General features: G+C 41.6%; 1 protein-coding gene across 1 annotated transcript; it reads right to left on the reverse strand.

Annotated features, from left to right (window-relative positions):
* Nucleotides 1-276: 276 nt before the first annotated feature.
* On the reverse strand, nt 277-27,070 carry Glt8d2 (glycosyltransferase 8 domain containing 2). The gene is made up of 10 exons (XM_042693171.1): nt 26,841-27,070; nt 24,059-24,104; nt 21,822-21,914; nt 18,918-19,089; nt 14,873-14,990; nt 13,494-13,578; nt 11,146-11,258; nt 7,892-8,058; nt 6,115-6,227; nt 277-902 (listed from the first exon to the last, which is right to left on the reverse strand). The coding sequence occupies exons 2-10, from the start codon at nt 24,075-24,077 to the stop codon at nt 733-735; spliced, it is 1,050 nt and encodes a 349-aa protein (XP_042549105.1). The 5' UTR covers nt 24,078-24,104; nt 26,841-27,070; the 3' UTR covers nt 277-732.

The raw sequence follows: 27,070 nt of genomic DNA on the forward strand, positions 1-27,070 counted from the left end.
GTTTCTTTTGGGACTAAGACTGGGACTCGAACTTGGTATCTGGCACTTTGCTTATTGGTTGGTGCTCTACCAACTGAGCCATGTCTCCAATCCTCAGGCTTCTTTATAGTAAGACTTAATGAACTGTTTCTCTTTTAAATCTGAGATCAGTTAACTTGCTATATTTAACATACAGAATAATGTACATGACGAACATCATTAAAAATCTATTTTATTTTTACAGGCGTCCATGTTTTTATTTCATAGTTAAAAAAACCCATAAAGTTGGCAATTTACTAAGAAGTACCTGCATATATAAAAATATTTTAGAAGCTTTTTAAAAAACTTGTGGGTATAATTGTCATTAGTATTAATAAGCAAATTAGTTACTGGTATCTAGATGGATTTATTTCTATAATCTTGATTTTCATAGTTTCCAGTTGTGCTGAGTACAGGGGGTACACACACCCCTGCCCACCCTAAATCTCAGCATTCAGAGACTAAGGCAGGAAGATCTCAAGTTCAAGGCCAGCCTAACTAGGTTAGGCTCTGTCTCACACACACATAGCCATGACTATCACTTGTGCTTCAGGTAGTAAATGAATCCCAACATGGTTTAAGGTACAATTTACACAGTTTTGTTTCTTACATTGTGGGTCACAGATATCAAAGGTACTGTTCATAAGAAGCAATGTAGTAGACTACAAAAATTCTACATTTTTATACCGGGAATATTTTAAATGCTGGGCTATATCAGCTATTGTGATGGAGTTTAAATATTCCTGAAGGATCAGGAACAAACCAGCTTTCCCATAAGTTGTTGTGGACACTAAGAAAGTCCCATGGCTTATGTCTTCCATTCCAGTGGAGTAACTTAGCTTCCTGCAGAAAGTGCTCTGAATATCTGGCATCGGGATTCCAGCCTTCATGTGTACAGAGGAAAATAATGGGATTATTAGAGAACACCATTTTTATATTAAAATTCTTGACAAGTTTATGGTATAGGTAAAGCTAAAAATACTCAATGAAAACAATATTGTCATTGCTCAATAATTTTTAAGTACTTACTGAAGCATATTAGATCATGTAAATACTAATATCCTCTGTGTAGCTGGGCACCAGTGGTACATGCTGGTAATTGTTACTACTCAGGAGGCTAAAATCTGAGGATCACAGTTTGAAGCCAGACCAGGCAGGAAATTCCAAGAGACGAGACTGATTATCCACCAAAAAGCTGGAAGTGAAGCTGTGGCTCCAGTGGTAGAATGCTAGCCTTCAGCAAAAAAGCTCAGGGATAGCATTCAGGCCCTGAGTTCAACCCCAGGACTGACCTCTGATGTTAAAGTTTCTGTCAAAGGTAGTAAGACATGTTTCAGCTTCCTGGTACTCATCTGTTAAACTAGTGCTCTACCACTTGAGCCACAGCACCACTTCTAGCTTTTCTGCTTATGTGGTGCCGAGGAATCAAACACAGGGCCTCATGCATGCAAAGCAAGCACTCTACCACTGAGCCACCTTCCCAGCCCAACTATTCATTATTCTAAGAGGTTATAATACAGAAACCTACCCCTGCATATACCATACTTAAGTCAGTCTGGTCACGTGTATATATATATATATATATATATATATACATCTCCATGTTTTCATGTGAGAGAAAACATACCCTTTGATAGGACTTTTTTTTTTTTCCTGGTTAATCCAATTTTTTTGCAAATGACTACTTCTGGTAGATGAATAAAATTCCAGTTGTTTTTTTTTTTTTTGGGGGGGGGTCAGTTGTGGGACCGTTCAGGTCTGGGCCTGGGTGCTGTCCTTCAGTTCTTCAGCTCAAGGCTAGCACTCTACTGCTGAGCCACAGCACCACTTCCAGCTTTTTTCTTTTTGCTTATGTGGTGCTGAGGAATCAAACCCAGGGCCTCAGGCATGCAAGGCAAGCACTCTACCACTGAGCCACCTTCCCAGCCCTGGCCATTTGTACTTCTAAGAAGTTTCTGTTTAGCTCTTTTGCCCATTTGTTACTGGGTTCTTGATTCTTTGGGAGTTTTAGTTTTTTGTGTTCTTTGGATATTTTCAATAATTTGACCCTTGTTAGATTTATAGTTGGCAAAAATTTTCCCTTTTGGTAGGCTATCTTTTTAGCTTAGTGATCATATCCTTCACTGTGGGAGCTTTTTAGTTTGATGGAATCTCATTTGCCAAATTATTTGTTGAGCCCCTGTAGTTCTACTAAAGTTCTTGCCTATGCCAATAAGTGCTAGAAAAAAACATCGCTACTCCTCCTTATGGTGGTTCCAAGGTTTCAGGTCTTATGCTTGAGGTCTTTGATCCACTCTGAGTTGATTATTAGTGACAGGGATCCAGTTTCAGTCTTGCATGTGGATGTTTCATTTTCCTAGACCATTTATTGAAGAGGTTATCTTTTTTCAACATAGACTTTTGGCACCTTTGTCAAATTCATACAGCTGTAGGTGTGTGAATTCATTTCTGGGTCTTCTAGTCTGTCCCCTTAGTCTTCAGTTCTGTTTTTGTGCCAGAGCCAAACTGTTTTTGTTACTATGGCACTGTAGTATACTTCAAAGTCTGGAGTTGTGATATTTCTGTCTTTGATATTTGTGCTGAAGACTCTATTGGCTATTTGGGACCTTTTATATTTCCAAATAAATTTTTGGTATCCTGCTAAATTGTGTTTCCAAATAAGTATTTGGTATCCTACTGAATTGAATTAAGAGTGCAGAGAATAGACATCCCTGTCTTTTCCTGAATTTTTTTAATATTTAATTTTTTTTATCTATAGCCTTTATTATGTTAAGTACAAGTCCTTCTATTCCTAGCTTTTATCATAATAGGATACTGGAGTTTTCCAAGAGCTTTTTTCTGTATCGATTGAAATTGTCCTGTGGTTCTTGTCCTTGATTATATGTTGTGTTATGCTTACTGATTTACATGTTTTGAACCAGCTGTTCATACCTGGGACGAAATAAACTTAATCATGGTGTACAATTTTTTTATTAGTTGTGGAATTTAGCTAGCAAGTATTTTATTGAGGAGTTTTGCATCTATGTTCATCAAAGAGATTGGACTATATCTCTTTTTGTGTTGCTGACTGGTTTGAGAATGGGTTTAATACTGGCTTTGTAGAGGAAGTGTGGTAGTGATTTTACCATTTCTATTTTGTGGAAAAGCTTAATTAGTATTGGTGTTAGTTCTGTAAAGCCTTTCTAGAATGAGAATCTTTTGAGTTCTGGACTTTTCTGGTTTTGGATATTATTGCTGTTTCAGTCTCATTGCTTGTTATAGATCTGTTTATATCCTCCTGGCTCAGTTTTGATAGGTTGCTGTTACCTAGGAATATATCAATTTCTACTACATTTTCCATTTATTTTCTAATTGTAAAGTACTCCCTTACAATGTTCTGGGTTTCACTTGTATTTGTTATCATATGCTCTTTTTATCCCTATTTGGGTGACTTCTTTTAGTCAGCTTTATTTATCATATGCCCTTTTTTAATCCCTATTTGGGTGATTTCTTTTAGTCAGCTTTATCAATTTTGTTTATTTTCAACCAACTTTTTGTTTTGATAGTTTGTATAGGTTTCTCAGTCTCCACTTCATTGATTTCTGCTCTAATCTTTATTTTTTTTCTCATCTACTGTTTATGGGTTTGGCTTTGATATGTATTTTTAAAATAACTGAAAATCCACCTTCTCTTTAGAAGAGGATTAGCTAGGGCTATGCTACTCTGATTTATAATGTTAACAGCAAAAGTGGTATTTGTTGTCCATAAGCATAGGATTTACGGCAGATGCAGAAGAGGAACTAGTTATTCTGAGATAAAGTAGCACAACTAGAATAATGACCAGCTTCCAAAGAATAGACACAAAGTAATCAACACATTTGGGAAGAAATCTCTGCATGTAGAAAGTCTTTATTAAGTAAGAACTCTCAGTTCCATGAGTGGAGACTGGAACTGTATCACAGGGGCATGTTTGACTTTTAAGTATCTTTATAAATTTGATTTACTGGACTGGGAAGGTGGCTCAGTGGTAGAGCGCTTGCCTTGCATTCCTGAGGCCCTGGGTTTGATTCCTCAGCACCACATAAGCAAAAAGAAAAAAGCCGGAAGTGGTGCTGTGGCTCAAGTGGTAGAAGTGCTAGCCTTGAGCTGAAGAGCTGAGGGATAGCACCCAGGCCCAGAGTTCAGGCCCCATGACCGGACCCCAAAAAAAACAAAAAAAACAACAACAAATAAATTTGATTTACTTATTTTTTAGGCACTAGGGATTTTTGAACCTAGGGCATTCACAAATCAAATGTTTTACAAATGTAAGAAATCTTACCCTACCTGTTTATACTCAAATCTATTACCTTCTAGTATTAACACTGTTTCTGTGCCCATAGCTACCTAGAGTGAGCTAATTTTTCAAAGTATCTGTAGACATGGACTTCAAAGGCCATACCTGATTCCAAAGGCTTATGGAAAAAAAAAAAAAAGAACTTCTTTTCCCTAGGAAGATAGTGTTCCTGGGCTGGGAAGGTGGTCAGTGGTAGAGTGCTTGTCTTGCATACATGAGGCTCTGGGTTCAATTCCTCAGCACCACATAAGAAAAAAGCCGGAAGTGGCGCTGTGGCTCAAGTGGTAAAGCACTAGCCTTGAGCTGAAGAGCTGAGGGACAGTGCCCAGGCCCAGAGTTCAGGCCCCACGACCGGACCTCCCCCCCCGCCAAAAAAAAAAAAGGAAGATGGTGTTCCTTCCTACTTGATCTCTCTTCCAGGACCATAAAATGTTTAACCTTATTGACCTAAGTAGTGCACAACAAATGATACAGATCTCCAACTTCACTGAGATTTTCTGCACATAGAAATAATTACAAATCACGTCAGTTAGGACGCAGTGGCCCTGTGTTTTCTGCCTGATTCTTAGGTGCATGCTTATGCTCAGAATGTAATGATGCATGGAATCAATAGAGAAAACAGCAATGTACTTTCCAGTTGTTATCTATCCCTTCTTTTGAAAATAATAAAGGGTCTGAGGCTATGGCTTATGTGATAGAGTGCCTGCTTAGCAACACAAGACAGAACACTTTGCAGGATGGTGAGAATCAGAAATGATATTCACTCTTCTCATCAGAACCTAGCCCAGTTCTTGGAAACGTAACAGCACCTAGTAAATGTAGTCTATGTCTATTATCTTCAGTTCTACAACAGCTCTTGAGAGTCTGAAACCAAAGGCCTTAACTCCCTGGCACTAAAATTTATGTCCTATGAGGCATCATGTTATCTTTCTAAGGCCCAGATTTTCTAAAGTTCTAAACAGGTCTGGCCCATGGTTTTGTCTATAGCCTTGTGGTCCTGTGTTAGGGTGAATATGAATAAGCTTCCTATGCTGAGCGCTCTTCCAAGCAAGTTACATGTGTTGTGTAGTGGATTTCTTATAATATCATCAGATGCCATTAGCTTCAGCTTCTGAAGGAGGAAACTAAGAGGAATTGAATTGCCTGCTCAAGGTTGTATGCACGAAGCTGAGCATCACACAAGCTCTCCACCGCTAGAGTTTGCATTCCTACCACAAATAAAGACTTACAGACTCACACAGGATAAAGTCAAGCAGCTTCTTTTCAAAAGCAATGCCAATTGTTAAAGTTGTCAGGATTCTATGCTACTTCATTTGGTTTGTCCATTGCAAGATGGCAGGCATGCAAACAGGCCTGGACAGTTATACTTCAATAATAGTTTGTCAAGCAGCTACTATTTGCTAAGCCCTTTTCATGGATTCCTATAAACACACCTCTCAGATAGCTAACAAATGTTAGCTACATTTGCACAGTGAGCTTAAGGGCCACCCCAGCTTTGTTTGGTTTTGTGCTGTTACTGGGGCTTGAACTCAGGGCCTTGCACTCCAGTTTTTTTGTTCAGTGCTAGTGCTCTACCACTTGAGCCATACCTCTAGTTTTAGCTTATTGCTGGTTATTTGGAGATAAGAGTAGGGTATTTGTCTGCCCAAGCTAGCTTCAAACTATAATCTTCAGGTCTCAGTCTCCTAAGTGGCTATGATTATAGGCATGAACCACCAGGCCTGGCCCACTCCAAGTGAGGAGTCAGATAAGGTACACTGAATGACTTTTCTAACACTTACCCAGGTGCCGAATGTGCCACAGAGGGTTGATGGTGGAGTGTTTCCCATGGAATACGATGAGCATGGGTGAGGTGGCCACCCCTCCTCCCAGGGAGCTGCTGTAGAGATTTTCCCTAAAAAATGGGAGGGAAAGCAAAATGAGGCCTAGAGCTGACTGCCACCAACTCAGATAAAACAAGCTCTAATACAGCCCTCTAGAAAAGAGGCAAGACATTTTTCACTGTACAGTAGGACTCAACAGCCTTTCATTTTTCCCTGTTTTATTGTTTTTATATTGATTGATTGATTGATTGATTGGTCATGGGTCCTGGGCGCTGTCCCTGAGGTTTTTTTTGCTCAAGGCCAGCGCTCTACCAGTTTGAGCCACAGTGCCACTTCCAGTTTGCTGGCAGTTAATTGAAGATAAGAGTCTCACAAACTTTCCTGCCCAGGCTGATGATTTTTTTTTTTCCGGTTGTGAGGCTTAAACTCTGGGCCTGGGAGCTATCCCTGAGAAATTCAGCTCAAGGCCAGCCCACTACCACTTGAGCCACAGTGCCATTTCCAGTTTTCCCAGGCCGATTTTGAATCAGATCCTCAAATCTCAGCCTCCTGAGTATCTAGGATTATAGGTGTGAACCACCAGTGCAGCCCCAGCTTTTAATTTTTAAGATTGTCTAATCTCCAAAAAATTGTAAGAATACCATCAACTCTCATATACCTTACCTAAATTCACAAGGCTAATATATATATATATTTTTATTTTATTTTATTTTTTTTTAAGTCTGTCATGGGGCTTGAACTCTGGGCTTGGGTGCTGTCCCTGTGCTCTTCAGCTCAATGCGAGCGCTCTACCGCTTGAGCCACAAGTGCCACTTCCGGTTTTCTAGTGGTTTATTGGAGATTAGAGTCTCACAGACTTTCCTGCCCAGGCTGGCTTTGAACCACTATCCTCAGATCTCAGCCTCCTGAGTAGCTAGGATTACAGGTATGAGCCACCACCGGTGCTCACCGCCTGGCTATTTTGTTATTTTTAACTCTTGGGCTTTTTTTTATGGTAGACATAGAAGAACAAATTCTGATCCTGTATTTTTTCAGAACTTCCCTTATAAGTTCAGGATTAGATGGTATTAAAATATACACTGGGCTGGGCGCCCAAGCCCAGAGGTCAAGCCCCATGACTGACACAAAAATAAATAAATAAAAATAAATAAAATAAAATATACACTGGATAGGTACTGAAAAAAGTTGACAGAAGATGCAATGATTGGATGACGGCTGTGCTATTTTTATTTTTCTATTTTAAATTTTAAAATAATGAGGTCAGGCACAGTGACTTATACCTGTAATCTCAGCTACTTAGAAGGCCACAGTCAAGAGGAATCTGGTTTGAGGCCAGCCTTGGCAGAAAGTTAGCAAGACCTCCATCAACAAACAAGCTGAAAATGACTGTGCATGCTTGTGATCCCAGCTACCTTTTCAGGAGACTGAGGCAGGAAATTGTGAATTTGAGAAAAAAAAAAAAAAACAGCAAAATCCTGTTGGTGCCAAGCAAAACTCAATCTACAAAGAAGAAATAACTAACTTATTAGAAAAATGTATAAGGAAATCCTTGTTTCATAGGCTCTCCACTGTGAGTTCTATCATTTGAGGAAAGGTTTTCATTATGTCCCCATGTCTTTGTTAACAGAGCTCTAAGACATGTCTGAGAAAACTGTAGGCCCTGAGCCATACACAGAGGATTAATAGAATCACACTGTTCCTGAGCCTGGGAACAGTGGTAGAGGCTGCCACGTACTCCACATTTTTTTGCATCCATTTCTCCAACTGTTTGGTGATGTGCTGGTGTTTCCACTCAGTCATATTGGCAACAATCACACCAGGATTGAAAGAGCAGGTACTGGGGCTGATGCCAAGGTCCTTGATGGTCTTCTTCCGGTAGTCCAGATACCCCATGTATGTGTTCTGCCAAAGAACAGCACAGCAGTGTTTGTTTCTAGAAAGTCACTTTCTTGAAGCCACTGTGCAGTGTATTTCTGGGGGCCACCTCCTAGTTCTCATTCGTTTTCCAGCCTGTAATGCTAAATGCTCCCATTTCAGTGCCAGGACTTGTTCCTGTATCTCTTGACTCCATAGACAGTCTCGGGGCAAGCCTCAGGGTTCTACCTACCATTGGCCCACTGCCCTTACTCTCCTTAGGCCTCTAAACTCCTGCAGCAGTTGCCAGCTCAATTAGTGGCACATCTATCCTTCTATCTACTTTGGCCAAAAAAATCCAGGCTCATTAATTCAGCCTTGACTACTTGCTTCTCATCCAACTCTGCCAACAAATCATGTTGGTGTCAGCTCCAAAAGATATCCAGAGGCCAGGAGCTGGGCTTGGATTTGTGGTACAGCACTTACTGAGTATGCACAAGGCCTTAGGTCCCACTCCCAGCACCCCAAAAAGGAAACCAAGCAAAAGAGTAACTCTTCTAAGAAGCTACCTGGTCTCAGTATCTACCACTACCTTCCCGTTGCAGCCAAGGTCATCATTCAATCACATAGTTCTCGTCACCATGTTCCTAACTCTCACCCTCCATTCAGCCCCACACTGCCTCCGTGTCACTCAACCCAAAGTCTTGCCAGTGGCTTCCCTTCTCATTCCTGGTAAGAGCCACGACTTGGGTGGCTTTGTTCATGAAGCCCTGGATTTGCTCCTCCAGAGCTCCTCATATGGCCTCCTATCCCCACACCATTTAGTACCCATTACCTCTCTACCTTCTGTTCCTCTCCACTTTAATCCTTCTAACACAGTAACTAGTTTTAATACTCTAGATTGCTGGCCATACTCATGTCTGAAGACTTAGCTCTTGCTATTGCCTCTAACTGGAATGTTTTTTCTTCCCAAAAATCTGCATAGGTGCTTTTCTCAGTCTTTTCAAACAGCACCCTTCTGGTAGAGTCTTCTCTGGTCACCCTAGTTAAGATACAGCCCCAGCTCCATCCTGATTCTGTTAGATATTTTACTTGCTTACTTTCTGTCTCCTCAAACTTGAACATAAACCATACAAAGGGAGGAACTAAGTTTTGTTTACTGTATCACTAGTACCTGAAACAGTATTGAGCACATAGTAAACACTCACCCAGGTAGACTGTCAATGTCTACTTAGTGCAAGCTCTCCTCAATAACAACTAGAGCAACAGAAATACTGGAGTACTTTGTGTACCAGGTGTGGCTCTAAGAATTCCACATGTATCACTTCATTAGCTGCACACAATAATGTGTGTATTTATAAATTCAGTTCTCATTGTAACTCTGCACAGGAAGTACTGTCACCTGTGTGTGACCAAAAGAGCAGGGGAATGACTGGCTAGGCGATTTGTGATGGGTAACTCAAGATTTTGACCCACAGAGCCTAGGCCTTAATGTGTTTTAAATGCCACATATAAAAGTGTTTGCTCGATCTCTTTTTGAACAGACATCAACTCTAATAGTCCCTTGAATCGCAAAGCTATGTTTTGAGTCCAGTACTTACTACATATAGATTCAACTTTCCTCATTTCTACCTGGATAAGGAGGTGCTCACCCTTGAACAAAATCTAACTGTCCTCTACTGAGAGATTAAAAAACCAATCATGAAAACTCTGCAAATAGAACCCAAGGTTCTCTGAGTCTCTTTTATAGAAAAGCCCATCTCTGACAGAATAAGATTATGAGCCACTTCACAACTGTTGTTTCTGGAACATTTACTGTGAGCTTGACCATTTGCAAAAACATAATGGGCCTACCACATTGTTGGTGGGAATGCAAACTAGTACAACCACTTTGGACAGCAGTCTGGAGGCTCCTCAAAAACTAAACACGGACCTTCCCTACAACCCAGCCATACCACTCCTGGGCATCTACCCTGAACTTCATGAGCCAGGATATGATAAGGACACCTGCACATTCATGTTCATTGCCACATTGTTCACAATAGCCAAGATATGGAACAATCCCAAATGCCCCACAATAAATGAGTGAGTCTAAATTTCCAAAAAAGTGAGTAGCCATTAGAAAAAAATAAAATAATGTCATTTGCAGGAAAATGCATGGAACTAAAACAAATCATGTTAAGTGAGGTACGCCAAGCTCAGAAAGATAAATGGTGCATGTTCTCTTTGATATGTAGAAATCTGATCTAAAATACACTGGGATATGATAAATTATAGAGGACTCTAGATAGTCACATACAGTGAGACCCAAAGAGGATGTTCTTAGGAGAGAAACACAAAGACACAATGCCTAAGTGCCTCTTCCTATTTATATAAAATAACACACATATTGAAAAAAACTCCAAGGTACAGAAACAAGAGACTGCCTTTGTTTTTCTTCCTTTCTTTTTAAAATTATATAATTATACTTAGACTATAATATAATTATAAATATAAATTATATAATATAAAATGTAAATATATAATTTATAGTTATATTTTATAAATTTTTTTCATGATTTTTGTCTTTTTACCTTATGTATGGTATATTCTAATGTGTATCTTCGGAAGGGTTAGGGGGAAGGTACAGAACTCAAGGGAAAAAGGGTGAAAAAGTGCAGCAGTGGAGCTCACTGGACATTGATGAAAGTAAACTATACAACCTGTAGGTAGAGATGAAATGGAGAGACTAGGAGAGAATGAGGGAACAGAAGACACTGCATGAAAGAAAATTTAGTCAATTACCTGACTCATTTAACTATAATTCCTCTGTATATCACCTCTATAATGACAATAAAATAAACTAATAATAAAAATGTAAAAAATAACTATAAGACTAAAAGACACAACAGAATAGCCAATGTCAGTGCCATGGTTTAGAATAGGAAAGTGGGATTTTTCAGAGTTAAAGCCCGGGCCTGAACAGGTTAGAATGCTAGAAGTCAAAGAGTAAGTGGAAAGGCCAGTCATCCCTTTCCCTACCTTGCAGTTCCTGCTGGCTCTCAGGGATTGTGAGTTGCAAAATGAATTCCATTCATGTTGAGATGCATAGAAGGGGAAGAGTCGGGACTAAAGGATAAGAGACATTGTGCCCACCTGCAGCCCCACGAGTTTGTTGATGTCCTGAGCAGGTGGAAAGTCGCAATCATCTGAGAAAGCTGCTGCATGTCCTACAGCCAAGGTGGTATCATATAGTTCCTGGATATCACCTGGATTTGGAAATGCCAGCAGTTAAAATACAGCATGTGTTTTGGAATAGCTCAGAGCTAGAACAGTTCCTGACTGTGCTTGAGGGAAGAGTATGGGTCCCTGATTTCAAGTGTCTTGTAGTCTGCTTAATAAGAATAACTGGTATCAACTGAATGCATTGACTCAAGCCCCCCAGCTATGGGGGAAGCATAGGTAGGAGGATCACATTCCAGGTTAGCTTGGACATGAAATGTGAACTAGCTCAAAAATAACTAATGGAAAAAAGATCTGGAGCTTTGGTTCAAGTGGTACAGTGCTTGCCTAGTTAACTGTAAGATCCTGAGTTCAATCCCTAGTACTGCCCCTTCCCTCAACCCCAATCCCCCTCCCCCATAAAAAGCTAGCCAGGTGCTGTTGGCTCATGCCTGTAATTTGAGCTACTCAGGAGGCCAAGATCTGAGAATTGTGGTTCAAAACCAGAACAAGCAAGAAAGCCTGTGAGACTCTTGTCTCCAATTAATCACAGAAAAAGCTGGAAGTGGTGCTGTGGCTCAAATGGTAGAGCACTAGCCTTGAGCAATAAAAGGAGCTCAGGGACAGTGCCCAGGCCCAGAGTTCAAGCCCCATAACTGGCAAAACAACAAAAGCTGGTATCAAACAGTTATGGTAACATAGGATAGCAAGCTTAGGGGCTTGCTTAGGCAAAAGTATGAGATCTTATCTAAAAAATAAATTAAAAGAGCAAAAGGATTGAGAGTGTTGCTCAAGAGATAAAGCACCTGCCTAGCAAGCTAGTGCTCCTAAATTTAATCCCTGTACCACCTGTCTCTCCAAAAATGGTTGGTGCCAGTTTAGAAAACCACTTGATCTAGGTAGAAGTGGCTCATGCATTGTAATCTTATCTCCTCAGGAGTCTAGGATATGGAGGATCATGTTTTGGAGCCAGCCTGTGTGAGCAGTAAAGAATGTGAGACCTCCAACTCCAAAATAACTAGCAAAAACTTGGGCTAGAGGCTCAAGTGGTACAGTGCAGCCGAGCAAGTGAGCCAAGCAAAGATGAAACCCCAAGTTCATAACTCTAGTACTGGGGTTGGGAAGGTGGCTCAGTGGTAGAGCGCTTGCCTTGCATGCATGAGGCCCTGGGTTCGATTCCCCAGCACCACATAAGCAAAAAGATAAAACGCCGGAAATGGCGCTGTAGCTCAAGTGGTAGAGCGCTAGCCTTGAGCTGAAGAGCTGAGAGAGAGCGCCCAGGCCCAGAGTTCAGGCCCCAGAACCAGACCCAAAAAAAGAAAAGAAAAAAAACTGTAGTACTAGCTGGACACCAGTGGATCACACCTATAATCCTAGCTACTCAAGAAGCTGAGATCTGAGGACTGGGTTCAAAGCCAACTCAGGAAGAAAAGTCCCCATGAGACTTTTACCTCTGATTAACCACTCAAAAACTGAAAGAGGCCGGCGCCAGTGGCTCACACCTGTAATCTTAGCTACTCAAGGAGACTGAGATCTAAGGATCGCTGTCCAAAGCCAGCTCAGGCAAGAAAAGTCTGTGAGCCTCTTATCTCCAATAAACCACTCAGAAAACCAGAAGTGGTAGAGCGCTAATCTTGAGCTAGAGAGCTCAGGGACCGCACTCAGATCCAGAGTTCAAGCCCCACAACCAGAAAAAAACAAAATAAAACAAAAAACTGGAAGAGGAGCTGTGACTCAACGTGGTAGAGTGCTACTTTGAGCAATAGAGCTCTGGGACAGCACCCAGACCCTGAATTTAAGCTCCACAACTGACAAAAACAAACAAAAAAACCCTCTAAAACCATTAAAAAGAAAAGCTACTAGACATGTTCAGATCAGTATCGGTCCAATCTATTTTTGTAGCTCTGTAGTAAGCATAGCAATCATTGTCCTGTTTGACTATGGAAGAGATAGAGCACAACATTCAAACAACCAAATATAGGCCTTTCCTAAGAATGTCCTCAAAAGACTTCATTTTTCTACATTTTAGGGACACACAGGAAGGGCTACTAAGCCATTTACTGCAGATAACCATCACAGTGTGGCTCTCAGAAAGTCAACTGCGTTGACCAGGAAAGTATCAAATCCTGCTTTCAAAATATTACCGAACTTACAATGATGCTGCACTCACAACTTGAAGAACATTCAAAGCCACTAGGCAACTCGCTACATGGGAACTGAAGAGATGGCCATTCTACATCAGCTTCTCCTTTCCAAGTGTTCCCAGCAGTCAGTGAGTGTACCTTGTACAATTACATCATCGTCCAAATAGATGACTTTCTCATGTTGGTGTATAAGCAGAGGGAGATAAAATCGAGCAAAGTTTAGCTGTGAAAACAAGGGAGATAGTGTTAGGGAAGAAGCTTGATGTCTTCTGGATGTATTCAAGTCGGTTTTGACCAGGGCCTCGACTCGGCTCCACCTCTGGTGTGGAGCATGATACTGTACCTGAGTTCACAGTGCTTGGTCTATTTGGGCTCTGGGGCTGAAAACAGAGCTGGCAGATCAGTGACTCTTGTAGCTCCAACCCCCACCACTGAGGCTGGCTGAACCACCAGTGTAATACAGTGAACCATCACTGTGAACCACTATTGTGGAAGTCACCAAAGCTCCCTAGTCAATCTTCTAGTGTGTGGACTGCCTATTTTCCTCTACCTCCATCATTTAGGTTCTTCTCAGCTCAGTCAGATGAAAGTTGTACACACACACACACAAATGCACAGTCACATGTGTCATCCAGCAACAAGTTCAACCTTTTAGCTCCTTGACCCAGAAAAGCATGAGCATGGTTGGAGAAGCATGAGCCAGTGGGAGTTTTAAAGTTTCACTGATTACAATGTGTTCAATCATCATCCTAACTCAATTCATATACTCCAACACTGAACATCTGGAATTCAGGCATGATCATATCATACAGAACTTATAGTTCAGTGAATGCATAAGGATGGGTTTCAGTAACAGTCACATATAGGAAGTGGCTGCAGTTTCTTTCTGTAATAGTCACATATAGAAGGTGGCTGCAGTTTCTCTAACACTGCCATCAGAAACATTACTCTAGTTGGGTGTGATGGCACACCTATAATCCCAGTACTAGGATGGCTAAGACAGGAGGACTGAGAGCCCAAGGCCAGCCTGGGCCACAAAATTAGATCCTTACTCAAGCAGACAGAAAACTAGACTTCCTATAGGACAAGGTCTCTTTTGTAAGCAGGAAAATACTTTTAATTTCCAATGTTAGCAGTGGCGTCTCCTAAAAATGCTCTTACTTGACAGTGAGGCCTAGAATCAATTACACTGCAGTTTCTCCTTAGCTGCTGGAAGGGTAAGCTAACTGGAATGTCCATGCCAGTACACATAACAGCCCATAGACTGTGAGAATTTGTTCCTCCTGGCTTCACTGTCCCTGTTCACACACATAAATTCATTCTATTTCTGATGCCCCATTTCTGTTTAACAGCCTCCTTATGCTCATGTTAAGCATCTTGGATCCTTTCTTGGGCAGGTGGTTCATACGCTCTGACTAAATAGACCTCTGTGGAGGCTTGTGTGTATCCAGTAGCAACTACTCTACAGGAAACAGTGCGACTTGCAACTGTCCCCAGTACATGTCACCCGTACTCACAGGCTGCAACAACTCTGGCCTTGAAGCATCAGGTCGAATCTTGCCTTTGAGGACCACAGGGTTGAATTCCACAATTTTAAAATTTATTTCTCTCAGTTTAGAATGTTCAATCCATTTTCTAAAGAGACAATAAAAACCTCTTTAAATCCTGTCTCAGGGGGAAAGTTCAGTCATACTATTCAATGCATATCCTACGAAATTAGGAAAATTGAGGTGGGGTTGGGCGGGATGAAGGAGAATAATGAAAGAGGAGATATTGATCAAGATACCTCGTACTTACAAACAGATTTGTTGAATGGGAATCCCTTTGTACAAATACTTAAAGATAATAATAATAATATAATTTTAAAAGTCTTTTCTCAATTTTCCTGTTGCCTGAGGGCTCATCAGCTGCTCACTTAGAAAGTTTAAAAATAAATGTATGATGCTGGGTGCTGCTGGCTTATGCCTATAATTCTAGCTACTCAGGAGGCTGAGATCTGAAGATCGTGGTTCAAAGTCGGTCCAAGCAGAAAAACTCTTATAAGACTCTTTACCTCCAATTAGTTACCAAAAATTAAGCCAGAAGTAGAGCTGTGGCTTAATTAGTACAGCACTAGCCGTGAGCAAAGAAGCATAGGGACAGTGCCCAGGCTCTGAGTTGAAGCACCAGGACTGGCACTAACTAACTAACTGACTAACTAAATAAATGAATGTAAACTTAGTGAAGTTTAGTTTAAAATCTTCCTGATTGTTTCCCTATCTGGTTAGCCTTCCAAACTTTCTTTCTGCCCCACTTTCAACCAAGATTTCTTTCTATGAGGGAAAGAAAAGAAAAAAAATAATTAGATAAACCCCCAAATCAGATATCCTCCCAAGAAGACGGAAGAAGGGAAGTGCTTTTTCTGTAAAAAGCATGCAGCTCATCAGGACCATCTTGCTACATGATGCTCACTCTAAAACACTGAAAAGTGAGATAGTCTACATCTTCAACACTACAGTCTTTTTTTACTCTGACTCCAAGGATGGTTTGAATTTACCTTTGAATCCTTTGAATCTCTCTGTCTTTCTCTCCTCTCTGTCTCTCTCTCGTCTCTCTCTCCTCTCTCTCTGTCTCTCTCTGTCTCTCTCTCTCCCTCTGTCTCCCTGTGTATCCACATCACTTGTCTTCTTCCCTCATGCTCTTCTCTCAGTCCTACAGACTTCTACTTTTTATCTATTTCCTAAGGGGAGTCTTGGTAGAAACAATCTCAAGACACAATTTCCAACAACTAATACCACCTACAGCAGCAGTTTCCTGATTAAAAAATAACCCTCCCAAAGCCAGGTGTGTTGGGTCATACCTGTATTCCAAGCTACTTGGGAAGCAAAGCTCGAAGCCAGCCTGGGAAAAAAGTGCACAAGACCCCCACATCTCAACCAAGGGCCTAATGGCAGCTCCTGTCATCCCAGCTACACAGGAAACTCAAATTGGAGAACTTCAGTCCAAGACAGCCAGAATGTAAGCATAAGACCCTGTTTGAAAATTAACTAAAAAAAATAATAATCAGCTGGGTGCCAGTAGCTCATACCTGTTATCCTAGCTACCCAGGAGGCTGAGATCTGAGGATCGTGGTTCAAACCCAGCCTGGGCAAGAACATTCCTGAGACTCTTATCTCCAATGAATCACCAGAAAGTTGGAAGTAGCATTGTGGCTCAAGCAATAGAGTGCTTGCCTTGAGCTGAAGATATGAGGGACAGCACCGAGGCCCAGAATTCAAGCCCCACAACTGAATAATAATAATAATAACCAAAGAGGGCTGGGAATGTAGCTCAGTGTTAGAGTCTTTGCCCACAATGGGCAAGGCCCTGATTAGATCCACTAGCATACCAACAATGAAAACAAAAATTGGTAAAATAATTAAAACTGAACAACAAAATTTAATTTGTAAACTTTGAACCACAAAAGTGGATCATGTCAGTAAAAAAAGACAAAACAAAAATAGACAAGAATCTTAAACACAAACTTCCGGTGCTCAACCACATCAGAAATAAAGGAATCTTAAATGAAGACTACAAGGAGAAACCAATGGGCATCATTGGAACAGCAAAGTTGAAAGGATGGGTCACACCAAGTATTGGTAATGATATGGTGAGGATTTTCTAAGCTATACTCTGCATTTACAGTTTCCTGTTTTTGAGTTCTACTTCAATGAAAACAGTTTTCACAATATTTAAAGATGGGAGTTATGGGTGGACTGGATAGCCAGGAACTGGGAAATAGCTCTTGCTCACTTTGTTGACCATTTGCACTTTTTTCTTGTATGAATTGTCTATTCATATTCTACTTTTTGTAAGTTGGCTCATTGCTTGTCTTTTGAGACAGGGTCTTACTACAATGGCCCAGGCTAGCAGGTTATCCCTATGCACCCAGAGGAGGCTTGAACTTGGGATCTTCCTGCCTCTGCTTATGAATGCTGCGATTATTGATATGTGCCACTATGCCTCTCATTTTTGTCTTTTATGATGCTGGGGATCCAATCCAGGATTTTACTGTCATGTTCTATGCTCACTTTTTTAAAACTAGGCTTGTACTTTAAAAGTTTTTTTGGTAACTATTTTTTATTCTGAATAGTAATCCTTTGTCTGTAATACATTTTGAGAAACTGCTCTCCTAATGTATTTTATGATTAATTGGACTCATTGTTTCTCATCACTCATAATGTATTATGTTATGTCAGATCTGACAGTGTTCTTATCATTTCTGGGAAGGCACTCTCCACACAGGTTATCCATGTACCCCATGTCGTATAATACATTTACATTTGATTTGCTGCTTATTCCTCCTCTTATTAGTATATTTATTTCCTCTTAATATAACTCTAGTTAATTTTTAGTACGATACATGATGAAAAGAATCAGTTCAAAATGACACTATACCATATAAAATTTTAGTTTTCAGTTAAAAAAGTGTAAGGTTGGAGCCAGGCCTCATGGATTACAGGCTCATGCCTATAATCGTAGCTACTCAGAAGGCTGAGATCTGAGGATCACTGTTCAAAGCCAGCCCAGCAGGAAAATCCATGAGATTCTTATCTCCAATTAACCACCAGAAAACTGGAAGTGGCCCTGTGTTCAAGTAGTAGAGTGCTCGCCTTGCGCTGAAGAGCTCAGGAACAGTGCCCAGGCCCAGAGTTCAAGTACCATGACTGACAAAAAAAAAGTATAGGGCTGGGGTACAGCTCAGTCAGTGGGAGAGCATGAATTTAGTATGAGAGGCCATGGATTCAATCAAACGTGTACAGTATGTGTATTTTTTTTGTATCTTTCATATATACCATATACTTATATATTTACATATTTATAACACATACATAAATATATTTATCAAAGATTGATATATTTAGTTAATTCAATATATTTTTATAAATGGTCATATATTTATGAAATCTAAAATAAATATGTATTTATGAATTAATAAGTATATTTAGTTAGGTCAGATATGGTGGGACCTGCCATTAATCTCAGCATTTGGGAAGCAGAGGCAGGAGAATCACCACTTCAAGGCCAGCTTGGGCGACAATAGTGAGATCTTGCCTCAAAATTCATCATTTTATGGTACTAGGGCTTGGGCTTAACGGTATATATATGTTAAGATGGCTAGCTTGGCTGATGCCAGTTGAGCCACTTCTTCAGCCTGGCTTCTAGTTGGTTATTATAGAGCAGAAATCTTGTAGATAATTTCTTCCCGTGCTGACTTCAAACCATTGTCCTGTAGATCTCAGCCTTTTGTGTAGCTATGATTACTGGGTATGAGCCACCAGCTCTCAGCAAGAGTAATAATTTTTAAAAAGAAGGACTGTCAAAAGTTGCTCAAGGGCTGGGGTTCTTTTTTTCATTAGACGGAAGCTTCATCTACCAAGGCAATGAGGCTTTGCTGCATTTCCTTATCTAGACAACTCGGGTGTTAGATGACCAGGTAAACCTCATGGTGTCCATTCCCAAAAGGAAGTGAATCTGTTTAAGGTAAGAAAAGAAAGACTAAAAGGAAGTGGAACAACCCCAAAGACTCAGCACACAAATCACCGAATTCGAGGCAGGGTGTTGCGCAGCCCAACCACGTAAAAGACGATGTTGGCATCAGTGTTGCTGTAGATGCTGTTGATGGCAGCCATGGCTGCGCCCATGCGCCCTGCAGCCGCACAAATCACCACCGGGATCTCCTCTTCCCCATCCTCTGGAGTCGTGGCAGCAGCATCTGGGAACAGCAAAAACAGTGACGTGGAGCAGGAAGGACTTGCAGGAGCAGCTGACCTGTCTTGTACATTTCTGCAGACTGCTGGTTCTTCTCCAGCTCAATTTCTCCCTCTTCTTTTAGAAAAGTGTTCAAATGTTTGCAGGCACACAACCAACCACTAAAACTATTTCCCCAGATTCCCTGCCACTCCGTGTGACTGAACTCTGATAAGCAGGATGTTAGTTCAAGTAATAAGTGCAGATGCTGAGTTCACTCTTCTCAATGGACTCTTGGTATGATGGTCAGAATTGGCCCACATGAGTGGCGCTGTAGCTCAAGTGGTAGAGCAGTTGCCTTGAGCTGAAGAGCTGAGGGACAGCACCCAAGCCCGGAGTTCAAGCCCCATGACCGGAAAAAAAAAAAAAAAAAGAATCTCTATGGTTTGCCGGGCGCTGGTGGCTCACACCTGTAATCCTAGCTACTCAGGAGGCGGAGATCTGGGGATCGCGGTTCAAAGCCAGCCCGGGCAGGAGAGACCGTGAGACTCCTATCTCCAATAAACCACCAGAAAACCAGAAGTGGCACTGTAGCTCAAGTGGTAGAGCACTCGCCTTGAGCTGAAGAGCTGAGGGCCAGTGCCCAGGCCCAGAGTTCAAGCCCCACGACCGACAAAAAAAAAAAAAGAATTGGCCCACATGATGGAAAGTAGGTGAGTTAGGAACATCAAAGCCATGGAATTTCTACCTGGATAGTAGTGCAATTGACATCAGTTTTTTCACTTAAAAGACCAACTTTTAAGTCCCTATTATTTTGGAGGTGTCATATAGAAGCCAACCTTAGAATCATACATGGGGAGAAGGGGAAGTTAAAAACCATACGAATTTGACAAGAATTATATTTACTACCTTACTTATGTAACTATAAGCCCTCTGTAAATCACCTTGACAATAAAAATATGAGGAAAAAAACCCACATAAGAAAAGAAAAGCTCTGTTGGTTCAACAGTCCTCTCAACTCTTCCCTAAATTGGAATACCTTCTTACCTATGATAGCTATAAACTATACTGCCTGTCATTTGTCTTCCTTGTTCACTCTTAAATTTCTCAAATGCTGACAGCATGGGAAAGGAGATAAATAAAAGAACATGACTAATTTACAAGATGCATAATTGATCATGCTTTTCAGCATTGAAAATAAGACGTCCATGCTACCATATCACTGAATAATAAGGATCAATCTGTAGATGCATCCAATATTTATTTAAAGCGTGGTCTGTGTTTTCAGATACTTTTTTGCAAAATCTCTAGACACCCAGGCACAAGGTAGTATGTTCAACTGAAGAAGTATTGAATGAAACTAACCACTGGATACAGTACAGACATGGGGTCCTTAGAGAAGCCTGTGATAGCTCCTATATGAAGTAGCCCACCCTCCCTTGTTCTCCGGTGCCCTTGCCTGTGGTTGGAAGTATGTGCACACTGAACTGTGCACACTCCCCTGGATATAGGAGCTCTGAGTGTAGAGAGGGCATCTAGTTTATCCTGTGCCTCTGCTCTTAACCCAGAACCTGGTACTTGGTGCATTGTCAGTATACTTTGGAAGGATGAATGGATAGATGCATGAGTTCGTGGCTATCTTTCTCTCAGCACTTGCCACACTATACTTGAACAGTCTGTTTTTGAGGCTGCCTCTCTACAACAATACTGTGAGCTCATTACACTGCCTGACTGAGTCTGGCAGTGGAAGTGCATGAGGAAAGTTTGCAGAAATGAACTGGACTGAATTGCTGGAAAGGACTAGAGAACAGAGCTCTCAACAATGGCTCATGGATATTCTAAGAGGTAAAGTGAGAGAAGAGCTGAAAAGTGGGGGCAGAGCCTGGCTGCTAGACACAGGTTAGAGGTCTTCAGCAGGCAACAGGCAACAGGAGGATCAAGCAGGAAGAAGGCCTCCCCAGAAAAGAAGGAGCAGCCACAGCAGCTGAAGCTAACCTAAGCCATAAATACAGCTCTCTTCAGGAAGTATCCCCTGGACAGGATGAAGGATAATGGTGCACAGAAGGTAAACTCTCTTTATTAGTGCTTCATCCTTACAGTGGCCTCGGGAGTTGTCTGCTACATGCTGGATCCTCTGTACCATGGGTGCTGGAACCAACCTGTTCAATAGTTTGCCTATGGGAAGCTGTCTTGTGCTGAACCAAATCAGAAACCATCATAACATGCTAACAGTTACCTGCTTCTTCCCACCAAGCCCCGCTTTCTACAAGCCCACCACCTCTAATAGCTTAATCAAAATTTGAGTCATCAGTGGATTGATCCATCAATAAGGCAGAGTCCTCATGATTCAATCATTTCCCAAAGCCCCACCTCTGAACACTGCTTGTATTAGGTTCAAGCCTGCAATACATAAACCTTTTGTGGGGGACCCTTCATGTCCAAACCCTTAGATAGGCTGTTTGGGCAATAATAGGAATGAACCAGTAAGGAGAGGAGAGAAAATTTTTCATAAGCAAAATGTTTAGAGGCTCCAAGAGATGGGATGCAAAGCAGTCCATTCCAAGTATGGTGCACTATCTAAGAGCCTGAACATCACTTGGAGCCTATCAGAAGTGTAAATGCTCACAGTGTTTCAGCAGGCCCTTCTTGTGAATCCTACAAGCTGACCAAGTTTTCACTTGTCCCTGAGTCCCAATATTGAAAGGACTCAAAGGTTCTCACAGTTGTCCTTTCTTGCTGGGTTCCATGCTTGCTCACCTGTTTCCCTCCTGAGCACAGCTCCTTTACGAACTTTTTTGTACACGATCCCACAGAGGGTCCCAATCAGAAGGAGAAGCAGCACTTGATTAACTGAAAGGCAAAGGGAAACCTATCAAAGATTATTCTATGAACCTAAAACCTAAAGTTTTGATGGCAGTGTAAACATTGTGATCAGAAGGGGTTAGCTTGCCACCTCTCTTCAAGCACACACACAGAGCAAAGTTTTTAACTGCTACACTGTTGTCAAGACCCACAGAGGAAGTGTAAGGAGGACCAGGCTAAAGCTGTGCTGAAAACCTGATCATTGCATTGCAGGGGCTGCCTTTGCAGCCACTGTTGTGCACAGTCAACATTTATATAATGTTTGTTGTGAGCCAGCCCTAATTATGAATAAATGTGTTTTGATTTTTAACTAATTCAGACACTAGTTCAGGATGATGTGCAGAACATTCTTGCCCTGAGTAAAAGAATAAAAGAGAGCCAGGCATTGGTGGCTCATGCTTGTAATGCTAGCTACTCAGGAGGCTGAGATCTGAGGATCACTGTTCAAAGCCAGCCTGGGCAGGAAAGTCTGTGAAACTCTTACCTCCAATTAACCACCAGAAAACCAGAAGTGGCGCTGTAGCTCAAGTGGTAGAACACTTGCTTTGAGCTGAAGAGCTGTGGGGCAGTGCCCAAGCCCAAAGTTCAAGCCCCACAACCAACAATAACAAAAAGATTAAAAGAGTTCAGGAAGTAGAGGTAGAAGGATCACCATCTAAGCCAACTTTGGGAAAAACGTGTGAGATCCTATCTAAAAAACAAACTAAAACAAAAGAGGGCCTGAGGGGGTGATTCATGTGGTAGCAGGCCCTCAGTTTAAATCCTCCCCCAAAAGATAATTTATTAGTCTCATATTGGTTTGTTTTTTGACTCCAAAGTAAGTCTGCATGCTTTCTAAAACTATGTTCCAAGGCTCAGTGATTCTACCGTTCTGACTTCTAGTTCTTTGCTGCCTTTTGGGTTATTGGATTCAACCAGAGACAATCCCGTATCAGACGCAATGTAAATCAACACTATGGGGAAGCAGAAGGGACAAAATTCTGTACTATATCAATCAGTTTGGTCAATGTTCACTTACCACAGCATGTGAGGAAGATGGCTCAATATCTTCCATTATCTGACCCCTCCAACTAGCTGTTGCCAATGACATAGGTTGTCTAGATAAAATTAATTTTTTTTCTTTTGTTGGTCATGGGGCCTGAACTCTGGGCCTGGGTGCTGACCCTCCGCTCTTCAGCTCAAGGCTAGTGCTCTACCACTTGAGCCATAGCACCACTTCTAGGTTTTTCTGCTTATGTGGTGCTGAGGAATCGAACCCAGGGCCTCACACATGCAAGGCAAGCATTCTACCACTGAGCTACCTTCCCAGCCCCTAAAATTAATTTTTTAGGTTAAGCATGTTATGTAAAATATTTAGAACATACGCTAAATTATTCTTGTGAGGCTCAAATTTAACAGGACATCCCTGTTTTCATTTACCAAATCAGGTTGCTCTACTTTGAGAGTAATAATACCAAGATCAGGTTACTGTGTTTTCCCCAAACTCATAAACCACTAGTAAAATAAAGGTTACACCTAGGTTTTGATGGGTCTGAATATTTGAGGCAATCCTTTAAGAATAAGAATACAAAATGGCAGCTGGGCATTGGTGGTTCACACCTATAATCCTAGCTACTCACAAGGCTGAGATCTGAGGATCTCCATTCAAAGTCAGCTCAGGCAGGAAATTCCGTGAGACTCTTATTTCCAATTAATCACCAGAAAAACAGAAGTAGAACTGTGGCTCAAGTGGTAGAGCACTAGCCTTGCGCAGAAAAGCTCAGGTATAGCACCCAGGCCCTGAGTTCAAGGCCATAACAGACAAAAAAAATTTTTTTAAATGAATTAATTACAAATGCTAAATTAAGCATGAATGTGAAATAAATCACATTTGCAAGTTTTATAGAAATACATGATCCCATGATGTAAGCCTACTTCTGACCAAAATATTTAACAACTTCCCACAGGAATGGTTCTGACAAAAACTAGAGGAGGCAGAGGAGGGGAAGAATTAGAGAAGGAGGTAGAAGGGAGAAGGAGGAGGAGAGAAGAAAGAAGGAGGAAGAAGAGGAGAAAGGAAAAGGAGGAGAGAAGAAAGCTCTCAATCTCCAAACTTTCTTCTGAGATACCATTTTCAGAAGCTGCAATCCTACCTTTTCGTAACAGAGCCATGTGCACCCACGTGGTAAGAACTGGGACCTGTGGGTTGAAGAATAAAGTTTCATTTAAAAGAGAGTGAACTGGAAATGGCTCAAGAATTCAGGACTGTTGCCAGGCACTGTTGGTTCATGCCTGTTATCCTAGCTACTCAGGAGGCTGAGATCTGAGGATCACTGTTCAAAGCCAGCATAGGCAAGAAAGTCTGTGAGACTCTTATCTCCAATAAACCACCAGAAAACTAGAAATGGCACTGTGACCCAAGTGGTAGAGTGCTAGCCTTGAGCTGAAGAGGTGAGGGACAGCGCCCAAGCCCAGAGTTCAAGCCCCAAGACTGACAAAAAAAAGAATTCAAGACTGTCAAATATGTCATAAAATACGTAATTACTCTTCACTGCTCTGAATCTAGAACTTTAGACAAAAAAATAAACTCTTGAATAGACAGTCCATGTTTTCCAAAGTGCTTCTTCCAGCTGATCAAACTTTACACAGGATCCCCAAGGATCTGGGAAAACTCTTTCACAGACATTTGACACAATATCCCCGTTATTTTCCTGGGATAAAGACTGCACACCCAAGCCGGGTGCTGGTGGCTCACGCCTGTAATCCTAGCTACTCAGGAGGCTGAGATCTGAGGATCTCGGTTCAAAGCCAGCCTGGGCAGGAGAGACCGTGAGACTCCTATCTCCAATAAACCACCAGAAAACCAGAAGTGGCACTGTAGCTCAAGTGGTAGAGTGCTCGCCTTGAGCTGAAGAGCTGAGGGACAGCGCCCAGACCCAGAGTTCAAGCCCCACGACCGACCAAAAAAAAAAAAAAAAAAAAAAGACTGCACATCCAGGAGCTCAGAGTTTGGAGTATATGGGTGTGGCCTATCTCTGCCCATTGCATCCAGGGAAGAATAGGATCTGATATTACTTAGGACTCTTCTGGAATCAGGTTTCAGGTACCTTTTAATCCATATACAGTTTTAGGTGATAGACATTCATCTAACTTTTCGGGATTCTAAGTTCACTCTTGGAAAGGTCTTTGGCCACATGGATCCTCCTTTCACTCCATGAAGAAAGGAAGCCATCTGGCCTTCCCCTACCGCCCTCTCTCTCTCTCTCTCTCTCTCTCTCTCTCTCTCTCTCTCTCTCTCTCTCTCTTCCTCATGTGGAACTCTATTATGTCCTATTTTTAGTATGCCTATATTTTTGTCCCCAGCATAGACTCCCACCTGGACTTCAGACTCCCAGATCCAACTGGCCACTGAGCATCATTGAAGGCATCCACGGGTCACAAACTGAGATCCTAATACCTCCCACAAAGCTCCTACCTCCCATCATCTTCCCTAAACCCAGTAATAGTAACCCTATCTTTCTAATTTCTCTATCAAAATAACTCTGAACATCCCTTTCCTGCTGAAAGCCCTTCATTGGGATCCACTTTCAAAAGCTAAGGTTCAAAGTTCTTTTAAAGCATTTAGAATAAGGTTATCTGTACGCTAGCCATCAGAGCGATACACATAGAAAGAACAAGGAAGACAAAAAAAAAAAAAAAAAAAAAACAGGGCCAGAGTAGAAAAAAAGAAAGATTTGGGAGGGAGGAAGGGAGGGAGCAAGCGGGGTCCTGGAGAGATGATAAGATATGGGGAACACTGGGATGATCAGACTGTCAGAGAAAAGAATATATCAAGAGCAGGGGTGCTGCCAAGGGCAAATAAGGGGTCACTTTTGTCACCAGGGAAACTCACCAGCCCTGAGGCCTCACTACTTTGCAGACCCTGTGTTATTGACATTACATCCTTTTGTTCCTATTGCAGATGACACGAAAAGGCAAGTGCAAGTGAAGGTGCTGAGTCCAGCTTACAAGAGGTGACACACAGACATCACCCTCCCTGTGAGTCCGACAGCAGCACCCATGTTCTCACTTCTACAGTGTGCAGCTCTGCTCTTAGCTATACTAGAGGGAGGAATGGAAGTCCATTATGTAATACAAAGGATTTGTACAGAAGTTCAAATCTAAAATATTTGGAGGAAAAGGAAAAGATAAAACCAATCAACCAACCAATATCACTTTGAGTATCAGGCTACCTGAGGCCAAACAGCAGGACTGATACTTTCCTACTGCATATCCAGATGTTTAGATTCTCTCTGTGTGTCTCTCTGTCTCTGTCTCTCTCATATGCTCTCTCTTGTGTGTTCACTCACTCTATCAGGTTAAATCAAGCTTTTCCAATAGATTACCTGTGCTGAAAAAGTCACATAAGACATTTTTTCAATGTTGAAAGCATTTTTCAAACCTGAACACTACAACTTCTATGCACAGATTTCCACAATGGCTAGTTGTTCTCTCATTGGGGGAGGCCCTCAGAACAGTTTCCGGACAGATTCCAAAATCATGAATCAGAACCCAATTAAGTCATTTGGGCTCAACGACAAACTTACATTAAAGAGTAGCATTTATCTGGGTTCTCTGCGGATCTCTATGCTTGAAACTCTACACAAATAGAAAATCACCTATTCTGGGGAGAGAGGGAGAATAAATCATGGTCTGCAAGTATAGTCCAGGGTGGGAAAACCTCACATGTGGACTATCTTAAATTCACTATAATGGCAAAAAAAATAAGTTTTGTTAGAATGATGATCCCAATCACCAACTGAAGTGCTATGAAGAGTATGTGCAGATCAGAAACCTCTGAGTTACTTCCTTAGTCTGTAGCAAACAAAATAAAGGAGTGCTGAAAATTGGCCAGGGTAAAGTGGGAAAACGACACTTGAAATTTTCTCTATTTACCTGATGGACGGGTAGAATAGGACTTTAGGCTCCTTGGTTCTGAAGTAGTGCTGCCCTTCAGAGTGCTGCTTTTGAGACTTCTAAGATCCTATAGGAAATCCCAAAGGGCTGGTGAGCTCCAAGCCAATATTCCACTTGGAAGAGAACATGCCTCTCTGGTCTGGTCCGCACTCCTTTGCTTGTGCTGACTTTGAGTGGCTTGGGATTCTTCCACTCCGGTGCCTCGGAGC

Source organism: Dipodomys spectabilis, unplaced genomic scaffold, assembly GCF_019054845.1.
Source record: "Dipodomys spectabilis isolate Male_0828 unplaced genomic scaffold, ASM1905484v1 ptg000163l, whole genome shotgun sequence".
Lineage (NCBI taxonomy): Eukaryota > Metazoa > Chordata > Mammalia > Rodentia > Heteromyidae > Dipodomys > Dipodomys spectabilis.

Bases quoted from the DNA above. Each gene is read 5' to 3' on its own strand.
- Glt8d2 (XM_042693171.1), bottom strand. The intron at 11,259-13,493 runs GTACACTCACTG...TTCCAAATCCAG, and splicing joins CGATGATGTAATTGTACAAG to GTGATATCCAGGAACTATAT. The intron at 6,228-7,891 runs GTACGTGGCAGC...CCCATTTTTTAG, and splicing joins TGGATGCAAAAAAATGTGGA to GGAAAATCTCTACAGCAGCT.